At 42.5% G+C, this 21122-nt stretch overlaps 1 protein-coding gene across 2 annotated transcripts in view; it reads left to right on the top strand.

Annotated features, from left to right (window-relative positions):
* Positions 1-21122, top strand: part of SAMD11 (sterile alpha motif domain containing 11) — a 199506-nt gene that overhangs the window by 143368 nt on the left and 35016 nt on the right. For both annotated transcript variants that reach the window (XM_088468169.1, XM_088468168.1), the window contains exons 6-7: positions 12302-12394; positions 18464-18625. In XM_088468169.1, the coding sequence (XP_088324295.1) occupies positions 12302-12394; positions 18464-18625 (255 nt within the window). The remainder of the gene's footprint in view (positions 1-12301; positions 12395-18463; positions 18626-21122) is intronic.

Below are 21122 nucleotides of genomic sequence, written 5' to 3'. Positions count from 1 at the left end.
CAAAATAAGATGCACTGACACCGGAAATCATTACAGATGTGTACTATTAGCCCTAATAAACGTACTTTGTGTCCTTAATTTGAATTAAAAGCTTTCTAGAAGCATATTTGTAAAAGTGTTGAAGAATGATAGAAAACAGTATTTTTTTGGTGAAAAATTTGGGGTACTTGAAAGTGGATGCTTTTGTGTTTCTAAAGTGCACTTTGAAAAAATGTGAAAAATCAACCTGCTGCATGCACCTGCGATCTTAAAAACACCTGCCCCATCCAAACAGCCCCCACTTTTTTCATTTTCGGCCCAAAAATTACCCTTTTTGGGGTGTTCTGATGTAATGTTTTTAATTTATGGGGGGCTGATTTGTCCTTTGGGGGGGGGGTGTCCAAAGGGTTCTGAATTAATTCTCCACATTTGCACCCCAAAATAGAGATTTTGCATTTTTTTCTCCTGCCATTCATTGGAGAAACTTTTCCGCCTGTTACAGTGCATTGAGTTTCTGCCTAGGCAAAACAGTCCTGGAATTGAATTTCGAGACAAAACACAAACAGGCGAAAAGTGGTAATTGGCAAAACTTTTTCACCTATTACGGCTTTTCGCGTCTATTTGAATATATGTATATACTGTATATAGATATTTGTGAATTTTAGGAATAGCTCTTTTATAGAAATGATCTTGCTCGTAATTCCTAGTCATCCTTTACTACAGTACTCACACCTATTATCTGCATAACAACCCATCGGCGTATGTGCTTTATGTTGTTCCAAGATTCAGAAGTAAATGCTGGATTAGTTCCTACATGAACTATGAGTACGTCAGTGCTCCCCTCATGTTGGGGATGTTCTATATAACAGGAGGGAAATGGTTGTGTGAGCAGAAAGTGCCTGTTATCTGTAGGAAGGATGAGATTAGTAGGTGATAAGACTCAAGGTGCACTGCTGGCTGGAGCTCAGAGGTTTTATCTGGAGAGAGAGGGATGAGCTGAGAACAGGGCTCACTTTAATCTTAATTGGAGAAGACATACAAAGGGATGAAACAGCCCTGGCTCCCTGACAAAGGCAGGCCAGAAAGCTGCAGGTTTGCACATTAAACACAGATTTAGAAGCCTCTTTAAGCGGCTCGAGGTGTCTCTGTAAACAGGCACAATCCTAGCCATCCACTTTAGCTAATTCGTCTTGCCCACAGTGAGAGAGAGAAACACTGCAACTGCCCTCCCCCTAATACCTGTCCCATTTCTTATGGCCCTGTGTTTGCAGACACCTGTCTCTTTAACCCCGACTCCTCTGAAATACGCACTGAAGATCTGTTGCCATTCGGGTAATGTGCTGTCTTGTAAATTGCCATCTCAGTTGTATGTGTGGGATAGTGGTGATTTGTTTTAATAGTGGCTTTTAGGGTCTTTTAAAACGGAGATAAATAATGTATTTTAGTTTTTATCAATGACGTTATTTCATAATTATAAGTGCATGCAATTTTATTTTATAATTTAATTAAGTTAATCAGTTTTATACATACGAAGCAATATATTGTACTTGAATATATGTGTTTAGAAGTTATTCAGATCTATGTATATATTTTCACCTGCACCTGCATTTGAGGATCATGTAAAATGGTAGAGATAGAAGGCTATAGGTTACTGATATATACGTCTTGGTTAATTCTCTTTAGAATCTGCAGATAGCATGCATGTAAACGTTTTTCTTACAGCACTACACTTGTTAGCGGAAAGTGACTTTAATCAAAGCATCACTTGTTTTGAAGATGCAAACTGTTCTAGGAAAAGGTATATTAATAGACGCATGTACATTAGCACTTGGAATTTTCTTAGTAGAATTAAGCTTTTCCTGCTGCATAATTTGATCTGCCCAGTTCCAAAGTCATTACTGAGCATAACGAGATTTCTACAAAAGGGCAGTTACAGTGCATTTACTTACAGCTGATGGTAATCCATATGTGCATGTTTGGCTCTGAAGATATTTTGAATGTATGCTAGTGCAACCTATATGAAACTCAGGTCCTAATTTGCCTTTTATTGTAAATTGAACACCTGTATAACAATGTACAATGCCTTTCCCTACAGGATATACTGAAATGCAACCAGGGGATGATTTGTTAGCTAAAAAGATAGCAAGACACTGACAGGGTTAATGGTGATACAGGATATCCTGGTCTCACCTGTGAGCCCACAGCTGCACAGTATGTTTGTTTTAATGTTGAATTAAGTAGCACATGATAACCTGAAGCCCAAGGGCGATGTACATTGTGATGTCACTTGCAGAGAGGGGGAGGTCTGGCACTGAGATTTATTTTTGACACCTTCTATTTTTGAGCCTCTACTAATATGAACCCACCTACAGTGGGCAATTCATCCTTTACCAGTTTTACTGTATTTGGCTCTTTAAGGTTTGTTTGTGTCCCATGTCCACCCCACCTTTATATACTTCAATGCAGAGCCGTAACTAGACTTTTTGGTGCCCTTTGCCAGAAAGAGCTTTGGCACTCCCCCTATTTTTCAAATGGGGACAAAACTAACCCGAAAAAGAGGCATGTCCTCATAGGGAAGGGCCAGGGAAAAGATGGTGAGGCCAGGAGATGCTGGGGATAAAATAAGAGGAAACTACAAGTGAGAATGATTATAAACAGAAAATGTAAAGGTTCGAACAGCGCCCCCTGTCCTGCGGTGCCCTCTGTGGTGGCACAGCTCGCACTACCCTAGTTACGGTCCTGCTTCAATGTATTGGTTTAAATATTCCATTTTGTATTTTGTTCTGGGCTGCTCAGGAATGTCATTCTAGTATGAAGAAAAGGGTTTATTTTCAGTGGTCATACATATGAGATGGCACTGCATTCAATTGTATCCTATGGAAAGAGGATAGATGTGTGTTTTACCATCCCAGGCATATAAAGAAATGGGTGTATGTACATATATTGTGTGCACATACATATACACATACACACACACGTACGTAACTAGGCATTTGAATGCCCCATAGCAAAAGTTTGTAAGGGCCCTTATGTACTGCCCAATGGTGAAAAATTTATATAACACACGTAACGTTGGCAAGGAAGATGGGCCACCTCAGCTGCACCCCTTTACAGCCATGTATACATACATACATACATACATACATACATACATATAAACACTCACAAAAAAAGGAGTCTGTTCTGTGACAAGCAGCCTGAGGAAAGTGGATGTATCAGCTGAAACATCCATATCACTATTTGCTGTATATATTAATACATTTGTCTTTTTGTTTTTTTCAAATAAGTTCCTGTGCCATCTTTTTTTTTTTTTTTTTGCAAATTTTTGCAAAGTTCTGGTCCCTGTATGACATCACCAGGGCTTTGATTCATATTTGCAAAAGTACTGGGCTCTACGGTTTGTGTGTGTTGTATATACCTTTTATATATAGATAGTGAGATATTAGGGATATAATTATTCTCTTGTGTTCAGGTTGGACTAGCAGCTCTTGCAATTTAAATTCAATATGAAAGATTTCTATTTCCCCTCAGTGCAGATGATGTGACAGCCATTCTCCATGACTTCTGTGTGCTGTCACCCCTGAGCCCGGCGAGACCTGTAGGGAGGGCTGCTCCCCTCTGTGCAGTCAGCGTGGCAGCAGTAGGCATGGAAGGCTCACCTGGGTCTGGACGTGCAGCCTCACCGGCCGCTCACCTCGCTGCACACTGCAGCACAGCGGAGAGAGACTGACACGGGAGACCGTGCACCGCTGAGACAGACACAGCAGGGAGGGTTGAGCAGTAAGGATGTCGGCAGGAGTAAAGTTTATACCGGACACTGTAGTGACAGAGTTTGCTGCAGGGACTCGGCTGTGGCTGTCAGACTGAGAAGATACTAATAGAAACGAGCAGGAGATTTTCACCATTGTAACCATGCGAGAGTGAGTATTAGGAGACAGCGTGTGCTGGCAGCCCCTTCCCTCCTAATGGGTTGGGATTGGTGCTGACAGCAGAGCTCTCTGGCTGAGGACTTATTAATGGCTTTGTGGTTAGATCCTTGAGGTTTGCACAGCATTCAAGGTGCTGCTTACAGGAGGCAGGAGCTGTCACCCTGCCTGTGTGTCTCTGAAACCCTCCCTCTGCAGGTTGGTAACTGTATGTCTGTCTCTGCCCGCTGTGCCCCTTCATGTCTTTCAGAGTACACGTCACTTGTCTCTCCCAGCACACACACCACCCCCGCCTTATGTTCTCCTGTCGGCAATGTTGCTGTGTAGAATTGACAGGGTGCGAGGTAACGCCGACCTCATACTCTCGCCTTCCACGTTCTAATCGCTTCCTTTCTCCTGCTGTCAAGGCCCTGCCAACCCCTAACCCCCTGCTTGCTTGCTGGGCGAGCAGCTGCACCCACCTCTTTGCTAAGTTCAGTCTTGGAAAGAATGAGCTGTAATCCAGTTTCCTTCTTGCCTTCCTGATAGTTTTAGGACAATTTTCACATAGTTCCTGCCATGGAACAGGTTGTGGTCAGTTGTGTCTGTGTGTGACCACCTTTGTGGATATTACACATAGTCTACTGAAATACATTAAGCGGATGTCACTTTTAAATCACACACAAATATACTCAACACCAGTCTAAAGTCAATTCATTTGCATGGTGTATGTGTCATGTATAGTAGAATCATATATGTATTCCATTCCTACGCTGTAAAATCGACAAGACAGTGCGTGTGATATATATATATATATATATATATATATATAATCTGTTACCTTAATGTATGAGGCTGTGTACGTATATACTGTATACATTTGTCTACATGTTACATTCTGTAAATATGTGTATATGGCTGTAACACAACAGACTAAGGTTTGTCCATGTATGTGCCTTAAGGTGTGTCCATGTATGTGACTCCTTGTGTGTGCACATGCATAGTTGTGTGCATGTATTAGTCTGCGTTGTGTGTGAGACTTGTACATGTAAGTCTGGAAGTGTGTGAATGTACAGTATTTGTGGCTATTTATTTACAATTAGTAAGTGTGTGCATGTATGTGACATTGAACCTGTAACAGGTAATATTGTATACATACCAAATTAGATATAAATGGTTTTACTAGAGCATCTCATGGGTTAACTGTACAATCGTTTGTGATTCACCAGGGAGATAGGAGGCCAGAACCTCCATCTCCCCCACACTTAGTTCTCAGGCCACAGGCAGCAGGACCCCCCAGCTTGTAATGAGCCTGTGCTGTGCTGCTGGTCTCATAGGGGAGTGTTTTCATATCGATCCGTACCCCTCTGTACACTTTCCACCATGGCACTGTGACTCAAACACTTCCTGAATGTCATTATTTTCCGCTCCTTTAACCCATGCGGTTTTCTTAAACACCCTCACCACCTTAATATGAGTGTAATTTATTAGATTCACACCTTAAGACCAGCATATGTCACGCGTTCTGTATATTTACTTAACTGCTTTTTCCTTTCATTGTTTTGTTTTTTTGCTGTTTTTTTTTTTTTGTCCTCTATTATTACTTACCCAGTGTATGTTACCTGTGCCCTGTATTTTATTATTATTTTCCATCTCCCATTGCCTCCCCACCTTCTATGGGTTACCCCCTCCTCCTATCCTCTCCTCTCCCACCGTTCTCTCTGTGGTCCTCAGGAAGAAGACAGTTTGAAAGCTTTCCGCTTTGCTCTGGGCACCGTCTCCGCTCTCCGAGCCAATCAGTGGCAGCTCTTCAGCCCCAGTGGGGCTCGGCAAACATTAGATCAATAAGTTATTAGCACCATTCTGTCAGCTGTAATGTGGAGATTGATCGTGTGGGAGCCCTGGTTTGCTGGCTGCCACTTCCCCAGCCTGATGAAGATGACAGATTAAGGGAATAAGAGAAAGGAATTAAGAAGTCTGCGCCGACAGATGTGTAATGGACAGGAGACATAGGGCCCATCTGAGCTGTGACTCATGCCAAGCTGCGGCCTGTGCACTTGGAGAGTTTAACATGGTGATGGGCTCCCTCAGTGGCAGAGCTCTCTAAAGTCAGTGTAGCTAATGCGGCCCATACACGGTGTGATAAAATAGCCGATCCGATGGATTGGTACGATATCGCACTGTGTATGGGCCTGATTTCGTGCAAAGCGCGCTCCCGTGGGGTCGTGCATCACATGGCCTGATCGTCCCTGCAGAACCATGCAATCAGGGGATGCGATGTGCGATCCTATGTATTGCTATGCGGGTGAGGGAGGGGGGAGCCGGCATATCGGGCGGGTGGCCACCAGATCGCACCGTGTGTGCAGACTGCCCGATATGTCGGACGTCGGATCCCCCGTTGCCTCATCGCACTGTGTATGGCCGGCCTAAGTGCTGCCTCATTAGCTGGGCACAGGCAAGACATGCAGCCTCCGTCTTCTAATGCTGCTCCTGCAGCTGTAGTTTCCCTGCAGCTTGTTCCTTAATAGCATGTAGAGAATGTACGGAGAGAAAAACATGGTGGCAAGAGACCGGGGAAGGGGATAGGTGGCTGAGGCTAGATCACAGGAATAAGAGCATAAAAATGCATTGGACGCAGAGAGTAGACTGAAGAAGACATAAAGATAAGTCATGTTGGGGAGTGAGGCAATGCGCCTAATAGATGGATATGTAGAACAAAGTTGCAGCTAACTTCTGTTTGCCACATCTAGGCGTTGGGGCTGATTCTGTGTATGACGCAAAGGTGTTTTATTTGTGGACAGTGGCAGAAGCCAGATTTTCTATCTTATGCTAATGCAAGGGTCCATGCAGCTGCAAGCGGAAAGCCTTGCTGACCATTGAGTTGACGCCAACCTCATGCTAGGTGCAAGAGGTCTGTAAGTAATAGGCTTCCTTTCTCTGTACGCATGACTCAGAATCACAAGGAGCTTTACATACACGGCACAACACTGCCATGTCACTCCCTCAAGTCAGGGCGTCGCCTTGTGATCGCATTGTCACTGCCCAATTTCCCGGAAAGACCGATCTGGCCAAGTAACGTTCAACAGACATTCGCAAAAATTGTGTAAATGTGCACCTGCGCAGGTGCACATGGCGGAAAAACTCGCAATTTGCGTCCGTGCACAGAGATCTGCCCATCTTAGAATTAGCCCCATTGTCTCCATTTTATGTCCAATGATGATGATGAAGTATATTTGTTGCATGGGTCAGTATCAGGGAACAGCTACTTGGAGATCATGCTTGCTGTTTCATGGATGCTTATCGTTATTGTGCCAGTGAGGAGCTAACATTTATCATAGATAAAAAATAAAGATGGCTGCTGCCAATATAAATTTCTGGAAAGATTACAAATGAACAAAAAAAGTACTTATTTTTTTGTTTTGTTTGTTTTCATTATTTTAGGTATTTACAAAAATATGCCTTTTATCACTTCTATGGTGTGATTATTTCTATCCCTTTTATGGCAAACTGCCATTCACACACTGGAGGCAGTCATTTTGTAGATGAAAGTAATAATGATGAGAATGAAGCCTGTCAATATACTAGTAACTAGTAAGATCACTGAGGATTGAGGTACTTTAGTCCTGATTCTTGTCCGGACGCAAAGTCGATGTTTCACGCAAGTGGAGCGATTGTGTGTCATTGTGCATGCGCCAGAGCGGCGATTGATTAGCAAGCACGCACACAGAGGAATCCATCACAACGTGAATATTGCTTCACCCTCTACTGTGCGTGTGTAATGGGTTAATTTTGATTTGTTACTATTTCCAGTTTTCTCTGATTCCTCAGAAGAGCTTTCCCCTGTAATACAGTAGCTTAAGTCAGGGAAAGCTTGGAGATTATGGTATGGGCGGAATTCCATGGTTTCACCCCCCTACGCGCCGACGGGCGCGATCAGCTGCCGGTGCACCATTTCAGCTCACACCAAATGAGTGAAAACAAACCTGTGTGGTCGTCCAAAAGGCACTTTTCTCGATCGCGCCCAGCACTTTGGTCGGTGGTAGCCGTTTTACGCGGCTAAACCCGACCTCTATGGGCGCGATCAGTGCGAAAACAGGCAACAGTTGAATAGCACCCCACGATCTCCAGGCACTTTAGACGGGAGATCGGGCTCGCTAAAACAATTGAATACCTCCCTATTATGATTGCATTTCAAACAATGTAGCTGAGTGGTAGTAATGTTACTCTAGTATAATAAGTAATATAATATATGCTTGTGTGTAAAAAAAATAAAAAAAAACCCTCCACTGTTATGTAAAAGCCTTATTAAATGGGAACACCAGTGTTCTTAAAACTGTTTCTCTCTTTTTAAATTCAAATCTGGAGTAGGCTCATCCCTTGGAGAGGTTTATCCCTAATTGAATGCTTTCCCATATCTGCAATCTGTGCACCAACCTTTGGCTTATCTCGCAGGCAGCCATAAGGCTTACGCAGTAACAAACACGGAGCATAGCTTCATAACAGCTCCTTGTAGGGTTCAGTGTAAGCATTATTCATCTGTGGATGGAACATAGCGCTCTGGGGTGAGGATGAAGCTATGAATTCTGGGCTAGCTATATATATCGGCTGCAACAACAACTGAAAAAAGCACATTTAACTTGAGGTAGGGTGCAAATAGTAAATGGCATAGTTAATAACATAGACAAAACCAAGATAAACACCTTGCTCTCCTTGGGTCAAGTAAAAGCATTGACATTTGGTAGTTTATATAATTTTTTACGATAAATGTACCCAATTGGGCTACAGTGGCAAATATTCGGTGACTAGTTTAAATTACATTGAATAAGAGACATGTTGCTGCTGAGATTCTTTAGTGTCCACTATCTGAGCACTTTAGAACCAGCAGTATATCTGTGACCGCATTGTGCATTAATTCATGTGTGTGCTCATGATGTATTAACTGCTCTGTAATCTGTCATAGCTGGGCTCCAAAACATATATTCATGTGGCAATACCAGGGCCAATTCAATAAATCATTCTGGAGATGGTGGCACAGCAGAACTGAGTCAGTTCCTACCCAGATCCCACACACATCTGCTGCACCACAAGCCAATAAACACAAGCTGTTAGGAGATTGTAGCCTGGGCACCAATAGGAAGAAGTGTAGTCATCAAGGTGTGTGTTGCTTCTATGTATCCTACTGCAAAAGAAAATGTATGCAGCATGGGAAATGTGTGTTGCTGTGTTACAGTGTATGTATATGAACATTACATTACTGCATGTTACCCATCATCTACACCAGGGGTGGGGAACCTTTATTCTGCCGAGGGCCATATTGATATATATAACATTCACGGGCCCGGTGCAGGCCACGACCCCTCCGTGTAATATCACACAGGGGTGGGACGACAATCGCAAGTGATTACAGCAATGCCTGGAGCATCATCAGGATGCTCCGGGGAGCTGTAAGGGCAGCAGTGTGACCGTCTGAAGTATCCTAAAGACTCTCCAGACGGCACCGCTTCATAGATTCAGGCTTCAGGGTGCCATTCTAGGCACCCTGCTGGCCAGATTAGGCTAGCAGAAAGAAGCTCAGAGGGCCAGACCAAGTGATTCAGGGGGCCTTATACGGCCCCCGGGCCTGAGGTTCCCCATCCCTGATCTACACTCACTAATGGGTAATGTACAGTTAACCATCAGCAGGTTGAATTAATATTTTTGACTATCAGTGAGAGAAATTCTTCATGTCATTGGTTCCAAGTGAATTGATAGACTGAATTTGTATGCATGTTGACCCAGCAATGCATTGGCTGTTTCTACCATCTGTATACAACTGATACACTTTAGATAAAAGAGAAGCTGCTGCATAAATAGTTATAGGAACTGACAAACTACAAGGAACGGGAAGGCATGGGCTGACGTTATATTTGAGTCGCACATCTAATTAGCTCTCCCCCAATGAAAAAAAAGAATAACAATGATAAACAAAAATAATAATAATAAAAAAAAAATTAGAATTGAATAAGTAGATGTCAATACTCAACATTTGGCCAGTCCACACTATGAAATTGGTAAAGTTGGGTCAGGTTAGTTGGGGAGCAGTGATGGACAGCACATTTGAGGTCTTGCCACAGATTTTTGATGGGATTAAGGTCAGCCCCGTGGCTAGGTCACATGAGTACATCTGTTTCCTTATTGTTATGTTTGTTACTTTTGCAGTGTACCTTAGATTATTCTGTTTGAGATTTTCACCCTCTTTTGAGATCCTTTAGAGGGAGGCAGGTTATTGCCTGAGATACCTGTAGCATGTGTACCATTGTACTTCCCATTCATCCTGACAAGATGGCCAGTCCCTGCTGCTGACAGGCCTCCCACGTTCATGGTGGGAATGGAGCTTCCTGGCTAGTGCGTAGTGGTTGGTTTGTCCCATTCATACAGTACCTCCTAGCAGAGATCAGACCACAAGTCTTTCTGACCCATCTCTGCCGTATTTCCTTGTTGGCATTTTACAAATTGTTTGCCAGCAGGGATGGCATGACTTGGAGAATTCTAACAAATCTATATTATTTTTCATCCCAGCCACTGACTTCTGTAATATCTTCGGACCTCATAGAGGAGTACAGTATGTGGTTGTAAGTTTTATTAAACTGTGAACTCCCATATTACCCCTGTGTTCAAGGCCCACACTCCTTCAGGTATCTCAAGTCTCCGGTTATCCAGAAATGACCCATGTATGCCTGGGTAGCCAAAGATTGTCTGTATAATTTTGACATCATTCATTATCCTCCATCAGATATGCATATATTGAATTAAACTGGAAACCAATACTAGAGATTATGTATAGAATGTATACATCCTTAAATTAGGATGTTCATTTAAGTATCAGGAGTATATTGGTTTGGCGCTTGTAAAGAAATGGTGCCTGCTACCTAACTCCGAGTCTTGGGCAGTTTGTCTGTAAATGTATTTGTGCACAGAGATGTGTAGCACTGTAAGCTTGGAAACTGTCTCTGTTTGTGCTAGTAGGGGGAGAGTGTGTCTGTGTGTGGGTAGGTCCTGGCTCAGGCTCTGAGCCTGTAGGTTCCTGCCCTTAATTGTCTGTAACGTTCCTGGCAGCAGCGTAGGCTGAAGGTTACATGGAGACTTGCCAGTGTTCGTGTTTGCAGAATTCGTGACCAAGCATACTGTCTGTGACTTTGTACAAACTTTGCCTGTGCTTGTCTGCCTGCCTTTTATCACGAGCTGTATCCTGTAGAGATGGCCCACCATGGCTCATTAGCTGGGTGGTTTTATGTACAACCCCAACCAAGGCTGGAGCATGATGGAAGCTGTAGTTCTATGACAGTCTGAAGGGCAACTGGGAATTTGCTTGAGTTAATTCAGACAGGCACTGTAATCTCTCCCCCCCACCCTTTATAAAAAAAAAAAAAAATGGTTTAAACACCTGAAAAATGTAGGTCATGGAGGTAAATTAATCTCTATGGATTTCTTTGGAGTGTCCCAACATAATATGGCCATGATTCCCCTGCATCTGATAATTCAGAAAGATAGTACTCTGCTTATGAATATACAACAACATTTTATAATTGGTGTGCACCGTACGCAACTCTCCTCACACACTGCAAGCTCTTATACTGGAGGATGCTTGTTCCTGTAAGATGCTGCATCTATTCTGTAACAAGCCCTTGATAGATGAGAATTTGAAGCTTCCAATGACAGCCAGCCTCTTCCTTCCTGCCGCGTGCAGCAGTATTCAGGCTCCCAGCCTCCCCCAGCCACATAATAGGAGGGTATTGATTGGAAATCTGTGCAGGGGATGCTGTAATTGTATATTAGTTATTTGCGTTGGCTCGTAGAGCTTCACTAATGCAAAAAGAGTCTGATGTTTCTGTAGCATCCACAAGCAGCAGCGCCGAGAGGTGGGAGAGACAGGCAGGCAGAGCAGGCGAGACTGTTGCGAAGACAGCGAGACAGCCAGGGACCAGAGGAGACAGAGTATAGGGAGTCCACTGAATACTTAGGGCAGACGGCTAAAGCTTTCAGGGAAGTGTTTTGAAAGGAGGCTGAGTAGAATCTCAGGCTTCCTCCCGGTTACAGGGTTTGAAAGCTGTGGAAACACACGGGGGACAGATGATGAATCTCAGTAAGAATAACCTGCATTCAATATTTTTATAGCTGGAAATCTTTTCATTGATCCGCTCTCTGTGTGAGCACAGGCTGATGTGCACACACACAGGGGTAGCGGAAAACGCACTTGTGTTAGGGGCGATGCTGCCAGTTGACTCTTGCGGTACTCAGTTATATTTTTTTCTGCTCAACTCTTTTACTGCCACTGGCAACAAACCGGCACATGGAAAAAGATACTAATTGCTTTGCATCTTCATTGCATGTATTGTCTCTCACTGATGTCCTTTCTTTTACTGTCCCTTTTATTTCAGATCACTTTCTAGGGAAGAAAAGAGAATGCTCTCCCAACAGTAATAGCGAGTGCCCTCTGGAAAGCAAGAAAGCCAGAAGCGAGTCTCCTAAGGGTGAGTGGCATCCACTGCGCTTCCATAAAGCTGATTGTAAAAGGCGGGCGGGGGGGGGGCTGCGAAGCTTGTGGAGGGCGTGGATGGAGGGAGGGAGAGTTGTCAAGGTGATGTGTTTGTGGAGTGTCAAAGTGTAGCGAGAGGGAGGAGGAGAAGGGCTACTGAGTGGATAAAAATGCCTCATTAGCCCAACCTTTCATTGCTATCAGGGACATCACTCCTCTGTGCCCTAATGATTTGCTCTGCATGCAGATGGGTGTTAATGAGGCGGCTAAAACTTTACATGATGTCAGCCCAGACATTAAGCCGTGATCCAATCCATTCCTAGCTGACAACATGAGACTGGGGAAGGAAGGGCAGAAGCAGACTGAGAGGGGTCCCTTGGCAGCAGCTGCACGCAGAATGTGTATGTGACTTGCGAAGGCATCTACATTTCATAGTGAAGCTATCCTTGGGATCTAGGCATTGATCAGTGTTTCACCGAGATGATATTTGCTTGACTTGATTTAATAATGTGTCTCCATTTAATTATTGACATTTTGTCTGCAAGTGAAGTGCATTATTTATTTCATTAAAGTAGAAGTTCTAGAAAGCAAGTTACATGTGTTAAATAGCATGAAATGTAATATTAGATTTGCAAAAAACAGAATCATCAGCGCACGCCTTTAACGACATGGTGGGCCTTGTTTTGGGGTTGCCACCAAAGTCATACAGATACTATAGTATTTGAACTTAATTTACTGGCAAATTGTCCATGCATCGGCTCACACTCTTATTACATTACTTGCTGTCAGTTAGGTGCCCTTTGCAACTGCTTGGTCCCTTGTCGTACTAAGATTGCTATGTTCTCCTGCCTCCATACAATCCTTAAGTAAACGCCCCGGTCATTAAGTACTAGCTCTAAACTATGCTTCCTATAAAGGGAAAAGATTAAAGGCAGCATTCCGGAAAATTCCAGTGTGTACTGATAGTTCTGTGCATTATATGGCCCAACGGTCTCTATTTTACCAGTCACTTAAGGTGGCTGCAGCCTCAGCGGAACACCCCATGTACACAAAATAACCTTATACACATCCAAAGATACGCTCTCAGGCATTATCCACATGGATGAGCTGTGTTTAGGAAACATACCAGTTAGCATTGTTGGTTCTCAGGAATAAAAGTACACCTTTTTATGCATTTATCATGAATATATTTCTGATTTCAGCACAATAATGTTTGAAATTGTAAAGTACATATTTAGTAGAAAAATAGAGTATCATATAATTCTCGTGACCCTACATGAAGTAGGAATGGTACCAGGGAAACAATTTTTCATGCATCTATTCTGTTTTTATGATAAGAAAACTAAAGTTGCATAGGTGTTAAATTACCTTTAGACAGATTACTTGGCATCATTTTAAACATCATGTGAAATTGTGGAAGGATAAAATTGACACCAACATACTCAAGAAAAGAAGAAAAACATTTTTTTTTTTTTCGTTTACATTAACAATTTAAAAGGACTAGTTGATGGGAAAGTTATTAAAAGCATCACAAGTGGAAATTAACATATGGATGTTTGTGGTTGGTAACGTATATAAATACTCGCCGTTAGGTTATAGCAGAGGTAACCAAACTCATGCGACTTAATTAGTACCTCAGTCAATTTGATTTAACCATCTGTGCTCAACCATGGATATCCTTAAAACATGGACCATTAGGGTGCCTTGAGGATTTGGGAATCTCTGGGTTATAGCTTGATTTTATGCAATTCATATATCAGTGGTTCTCAAATTCGTTCCTCAGAACCCCACACGTTTTGCAGGTCACCCAGCAGGTGCACATTACTCACTGACTCATTTTAAAAGATCCACAGGTGGAGCTAATTATTTAACTTGTGATTCTGTGAGGAGACCTGGAAAACATGAACTGTTTGGGGTCCTGAGGACCGAGTTTGAGAACCTGTGTCATATATGATCCTTGATACACCAGCTGTTACTACACTTTATTCTTGACAGGAATAGCTCTATCTGTATTGCTCTGGCTGTTTATATATAAAACGATTCCAAATTCAGAACATGGCAACTTCCATGTCGCAAAATGTCAGCACTTATCACTAGATAATACACATTGGTGGCTATTGAAGGCCAGCATTTACTTGTCAGCTGTTAAGAGAACGGCATTTTATCATTGATTAATCATTGTTGCCTTGTAAAGAACTAATAGTTTTCATATAAGGTAGCACATTAAATCTCTGTTGATAAGCGGACACAACGTTTGTCTACCCAAATTTGAGAAACTACAACTCCCAGCATGCACAGGCATCCTTTGACTGATTAAGCTTCCTGAGTCCTGTAGTTCCAAAATATCTATGACACAAATTGTTAACCTGTTTTTTTTTCTATTTATATTGTTATAACATGTATTTCTATTCTGTCATTCACCTGAGCAGCTTATGCTTATCTGCTTCTTTTTCTCCCTACTCTCACTTTTCCCAACAACATTTGGTGATATTTACCTGCTCGGTTGTGTAATTAACCATAGTGAGGATTTCACAATCTCCCTGAACCATCGATTTGGGGTTCGAGGAAACGCACTCTAGTCTTAGACCGCACGGCGTTTAATTATACTGCGCTAAGCACAGGATGAAAAAAACATAGCAATTAATCCTCCAAGCTTCTGTTCACGCTACCAAACAAAATTAATCAGAAATAATTAGTGTTTTTATTTTTGGAGTCTCTGTAGATTCCTTCCTTTGTTTCGAGGTCTCCTTGAATCTTTCTCATTATAAGACAGCGCTGGGGTAATGAACCCAGTCGGTGGCCTTGAAATCTTTTAGGTTAACCCCCTCACTGCCAGACCACTACTGCCTAACATTGTGCCATGTGGAATTCACTATACATTATGCCAATCTTACATCCATCTCACTAAAAGTGATGAACAGCTAATGAGAGGCATCTGCAGGTCATCAAACTCAGGTTAGACCACTTAGGAAAATGGGAACATAACACTGTACCCTGGGTGAGATGTAGTTAGCAGACCGGCGGATGGGATGCCGCCGGTCTGAATCCAGATGCTGGAAGTCCGACACGGGACTTAAGATAGGCGTCAAAATACTGATGCCTATCTTAATCCTGACGCCGGAACACACAGACACCAGCCCGAACCAGGTAAGTCTGGGTTGTCTTAGCTGTTAACCGCGAGGGGGGCGTGTTAGACTTAGATAGCATAGCGGGGTTAGCGTTCGGTTTTGTGTGGGTGGGGGGGGGTACGGTTAGGCACCCTGGGGGGGGGGGTTAGGGCTAGGGGTTAGGAGGTATCCCGACAGCCGGCATTACATACAGATTCCCTCTGGGTGAAGCTGTATGTATTAAATCTGTTCTAATGGTTCTATTAATTCCTGTCAGAAAATGCAATTTGTAGTTTATAGAATGGAAACTATGCAGCACTAAGTGGTCCAGCAATGTCAGAATGTGCAGTTTTCAGCACTCCTGATTACCTGAACTACATATCCCATCGTGCCCACAGCTAGCTGAATATGATCAGAGTAGTTGTTTAGCCAGGGTGACTTTTGCAGGCCATGCAGGGGGCATCAGCTAGGGCCAAACATAGTATTTTCAGTTACATATTTGCTATGTTTCTAGTGACAGGTCCTAAATTTAACGATTTGCCATTGGAATTATCCCAATTCTTCAATATTCGCCAAGTGTTCAAGTGACTCTCTTTCTGCATGTTGGATGCAATTCCTACCATGAACCTGTTATTTCTGATACTGAGCATAACGGGGCTTCAATGCTTCGGCTCAGTAGCTAAATGTCCCTGGAAACTATTTTAAGTTTGCAATATGTGTTGGCTTCACACTTTGGACAGTCACTGTAGAGAGAACCAGGAAATGTGCCACCTGCAAGCTACTGTATGTCTCACACTGGCACATTAAGTCTTGCTGTTGTGCATTTTACTATCCGGTTTTTTTCTACTGAAAAAATGAATGTTATGTAAGGTTATACCCAAAGGTGTAGCTCTATTCTTAGGTCTCCCACACTCCGTAACACATCAGGAGATAAAGAATTCTGCTGTTTGTCCACTCTGTGACCCACTCACCCTGTCATGCTGCTAAGAAGACTGTACAGGAATTGCTAATTGGCTGGTCATGAAAACGGTAGGGTGTGCCTCAGTCACCAGATACAGTAATTCTTCTTGCAAGTCAGAGGGGAAGAAAGACAGACAGACAGATGCCGCTGTCTGGTCTGTACACCGACTCTCTGGTGCCTCCTGGAGATTTGTCTGGATCAATGTCCAGTGCTTGGCCACATTAGCTGGTAATGACCAGGGCAGACACAGGAAAGCTGCAATGAGCCTGGTATTAGTGAGGGCTGAGTCCACCCAAAGCTCTAGATCGGGTTTTGTCTGGCTACTCACTAATTAATGACCATCTCAATGTTTTCTCTTTTCTATAATCCGGAAATATGAGTAGATTATTCTGTTAACCTGTATGTGTACAGGCATACCCCAGACCTCTGTGTCAGCAAAGGTGTAATCTCCCCAAACGACATGTCTCATTAATAAATGTAATCCTTCCTAATAACACACTAATCAAGATTTCATGTGTATTGCCGCCTGTTCTCAGAGTCACTATATCCTTTGCAGTGTACTTTGTAATAAGGGACCATCCTTGATTCCTTAGTCATTTGTTGGCGCAATGTTTTTTTTCAGTCTTATTACATATTAAGGTTTCGAAGAAAAATAAATAAAACATGTATACCTTAGTACAGGGCATGCAGATTATACGTGAGGCTGACAAACTGGCGTCTGCAGGACAATTTTAGTTTTTTTGTTACTTGCATTGATGCGCATCAGACTCACTGAAATGGAAAAAGAAGTAGCCTATAAAAAAACACAAAGCAGTGTAACACAAGAAGTAAACACATGGAAAAAAGCAAATATGTATTGTGTCATTTAGTAGGTGTGCCATGATGCCCGTTATTATAAGCTTTGTTTTCTGATCTGTGAATATTATTTATTAGATTTTACATTGCTGACATTTGCTTTTTTTCCTGACCACAGTTTCTTGGCACCTCCTCTGACCCTGGTACACTTGAATCCGTTGTGTTTGACTACCCTTACCAGACCCCTCTCCCTTTTGGTAGTCGTTTGTTACAGGCATATATAGTTACAAGTACAATACCTGGGGGCATGTGAGGACCTGCAAACATAAGTAATATGGGAAAAGGCAATAGACCACAACTAGCCTAGCTATAATGGCTGACCTACTGGCGTCACTGGATGACAATTAGCATTCCTCCCCCAGTGGCAGCCAGTGACAGCACGTTACAAAGCCAGTGATGGGTTTGAACGTCAGTGTAATTTGTCTCTAGTCATTTCACATTGAAAATCTTACAGTAAACCGTTGTGTGCTGCTTATTGAGAAGTGTGTTGTTTTTTTTTTTTTGCTTCATGCCCTGAAAGTGTCACACTCCTGTCTATAGTGATGTAATTATGTATTTCCCAAGGCTGACTATGCCTATTTCCAGAAAGGTCACTGAGTACCGTGTGCAGGTGACAGAATACACAAGCTGGGTGTCTGCAGAGGCATCGCTGATTAGCTTCTGTGCCCAGGTGTGCCTCTGTACTGTTTGGCCTTATAGTGAATGAGGGCTGCGCTGCAGGTGTTGTGGGAGAATATTGTGTGTTATATTTAATTTTCTCACTAGCTCATGTATAAATGTACCAGAGGACAAATGGAGACGGGGCTTGTGGAAATACCATATCTCTTTTGGAAATGCTGTGTCAGATCCAACTTAGAAATGTTCCAATTACATTATATAACTCGATGCTGAGTTGGGGAAGGTTTAATATTTAATCATTTTAAGGTTTGCTATCTAACCACTATTTTTAATAACCCTGAAACGTGGTAATTTAGTGCTTTGAAATGAGGGATATTGCCTCTGATATTGGCCCGTCTATGCATGGTTTGTATGCCCGTTAGAGGTTTTCTTTAGGGGTAATAATAATTTGTCATAGCTAATTTGAAAAGAGAACTTTTGGCTGTGCACAAAGGTTATTAAGTTTTTTCAAATTTCTCTACAGAAAACTCCCAGACTCCTTTGTTGGAGGAGCCATTGGCACAAATGACCCCTGAGGAGCACTACAGACGTATGATGTCAGCACTTAATGAACATGGCAGCTTCGAAGAGCAACAACAGCGGCTTTACCAGCTGGCAAACAGTATGGCAGTCCCTACTCACAGTGGTAAGATTTACCTTACAGTTGGTGTCATTATACTAGTGCTGAAACTAGGTTAGTTTAAATGATACATGGGACACTTTTGTGACCTAACTTAATTTATGACACTGTGGCCCGTATTCAATTTGAGGCGAAAAGTCCGGATCCGTGATACTTTTTCGCCGATGACATCTTTTTCGCCTGTTTTGCTTTTACCCCGTATTCAATTTGAAAGACTTTCCGCCTAGGCGGAAAGTCAATGCAATGTACTAGGCGAAAAAGTTTCATATAGCAGGCGGAAAAAATAGCAAAAATAATAGAAAAAAAAATAGAAAAAATTGTTTCAAATAGCAGGCGGAAAAAAGTGCAGAATTGGGGTTTTGGGGTGCAACGTTGTGGGAACCCCCCCGGCAGCCTTCAGATAGTCCCCCAAAGGTAAACTGTGTAAAAAAAAAATAACACTTAAGGACACAAAAAATGACTTTGAAAAAGGGGGCGAAAAAAAAACTGTTTGGGGGACAAAGTTAAAAACTAGCAAACTTGACTCTGCGGGGGTCCCCAAGTATGCCCCAAGTGTTTTTTTTTTATTGCAGGCGCTTGCGGCAGGTGGATTTTTCACGATTTTTTTCAACTTCACTTTAGCAACTTTAAAATATGCTGACCCTCATTTTCAAGTACCCCAAATTTGCTGGGATAAGTTATTTTGTGGAAAAAATACTCCTGAATAGTATTCTGCATCACTTATAGAAAAACGCTATTTAGCAGCCATTGAGCCTGTTTAAAAACACCAAATACCTTCAGCAAGCAAATCAGGGGGTACCATAGCTAACCCCCATGTCAGAGCATCTTTTGGGGGGTGTCAGGCTGATTTCCCTAAATCTGACAGGACTTTCCGCCTGTTCAAGTTTCGCCGGGTCCCGTTTTCGCGTACTCTCAAATTGAATACGAGGTAAAGTGGGCACAAGCGCGATACTTTTCCGCCTACAAAAAGGTATCGCGGCTCGGCTCAAATTGAATACGGCTCTGTATTTCCAACTGATACTAAAATTGGGCACACACTGCAGCGATTTGTACCCGGACGGTATGGTGTCCGATGGGCCGACTTATCGTATACGTGGCACACATCAGAACATTGTAATGAAGAACTGAACGATCCCTCGTTCCGTCCTTCCTTACCTTGCGCGGCGCCGCATGCGATATCGTCCGGTTGGCCGTGCAGCACAGCCGTCCGGAAGATATTGCTAACGACCACGGGATCATTCAGATTGGCCATACACACTGAACGATCCAGCCGATGTGTTGTTCTGATTCGACCGGAAATCATATCAGCCCGATATCGCTCCAGTGTGTACCCAGCTTTAAACTTGTTAAAAAAAACATTTTTATTAGATTGGCTTTTTAATTTTTTTTTAGGGATTACAATGAGTAGAGAAAATAAGCTGTCTTTGTGTGATAGAAAAACAGGGGCGGCTCTCCTTGGATCGCTCTTGGGTGACCCAGGTTTACAACTATTATTCTATGGGCTGCTATTTAATGGAATGTGCAAACAGGATTTTGAAGCTTTATCCTTTTAAAATGGGGATCTGCTATACTTGGGCATCCAAATAAGCACAGTTGAACAATTGAGCTTATTAAAATGGTGACTGCAGCCACGGTTATGGAGACACCGTCACTTTAAGTAACACCAGCTGTTTTCACAGGGACAGAGCTGTGATTCAAAGCACAGATTTTAATAAATCAAGGCCACAGCTCTACTAACCCGTTAGGGCTTTGATTTATTAAAATCATTATTCTCAATCGTGACGGAGAGTCAAGGGGTGGCCTTGATTTATTAAATCGTACCAGGCTGAAGGGGGAAGGGATGTACAGATAGTAACAGATTATCTGATTGCAGCTTGGTTAGTAGTGATGAGAACCCGCCTCATGTCATTAGCCATGTAGGGGACACACACAATTATCTACCCCCGGACAGGATTCTCAGGCTACAAATCTTGATAAGAAATAGACCCTTTGTGATAGGAGAAAATAAAATGACATTTATGTTAATGTTTGGTTACACTGTGTTCATGGAAATAAAGGTGGAGGGAATTTAAAATAAAAAAATCCAAGTAAATATATTTTGTGGGAAAACTGTTTATAGTTCTCCTGCTACTTTTCCGGGGTAATTTCTGTTATGAAAGGATTTGGGTCTATTCACAAAAGACTATCTATATACTATGACTTTCAAAGGTATTTGGAGCTGTTTTGCAAAGTAGTTGTCAGTCCTGTAGGACCAACTTAAGTACATAATACACAGACATAAGGATTGGTTATTTTGCTCGTCGTCCTTTCATTTTTCTTAAATTTAGCATTTGTAACATAGACAATATGTGATGATTGTGTTGATGTACAGTGAATAGTTCTACCTAGATACATAGAACCCTTCAGCCAAGGTGCAGTGCAAACTCCTCATTGGTAATGTCATGCGCCCTAATGTGTGGCGAGGTTTCCACAAGGGCATGTGAGGTTATGGAGCACGACAGTG

The sequence above is a fragment of the Taudactylus pleione genome, unplaced genomic scaffold, assembly GCF_031769625.1.
Source record: "Taudactylus pleione unplaced genomic scaffold, aTauple2 ptg000082l, whole genome shotgun sequence".
Taxonomy (NCBI): domain Eukaryota; kingdom Metazoa; phylum Chordata; class Amphibia; order Anura; family Myobatrachidae; genus Taudactylus; species Taudactylus pleione.
Note: the sequence above shows the minus strand (reverse complement) of the source record. Positions and strands in the feature narration are given on the sequence as shown.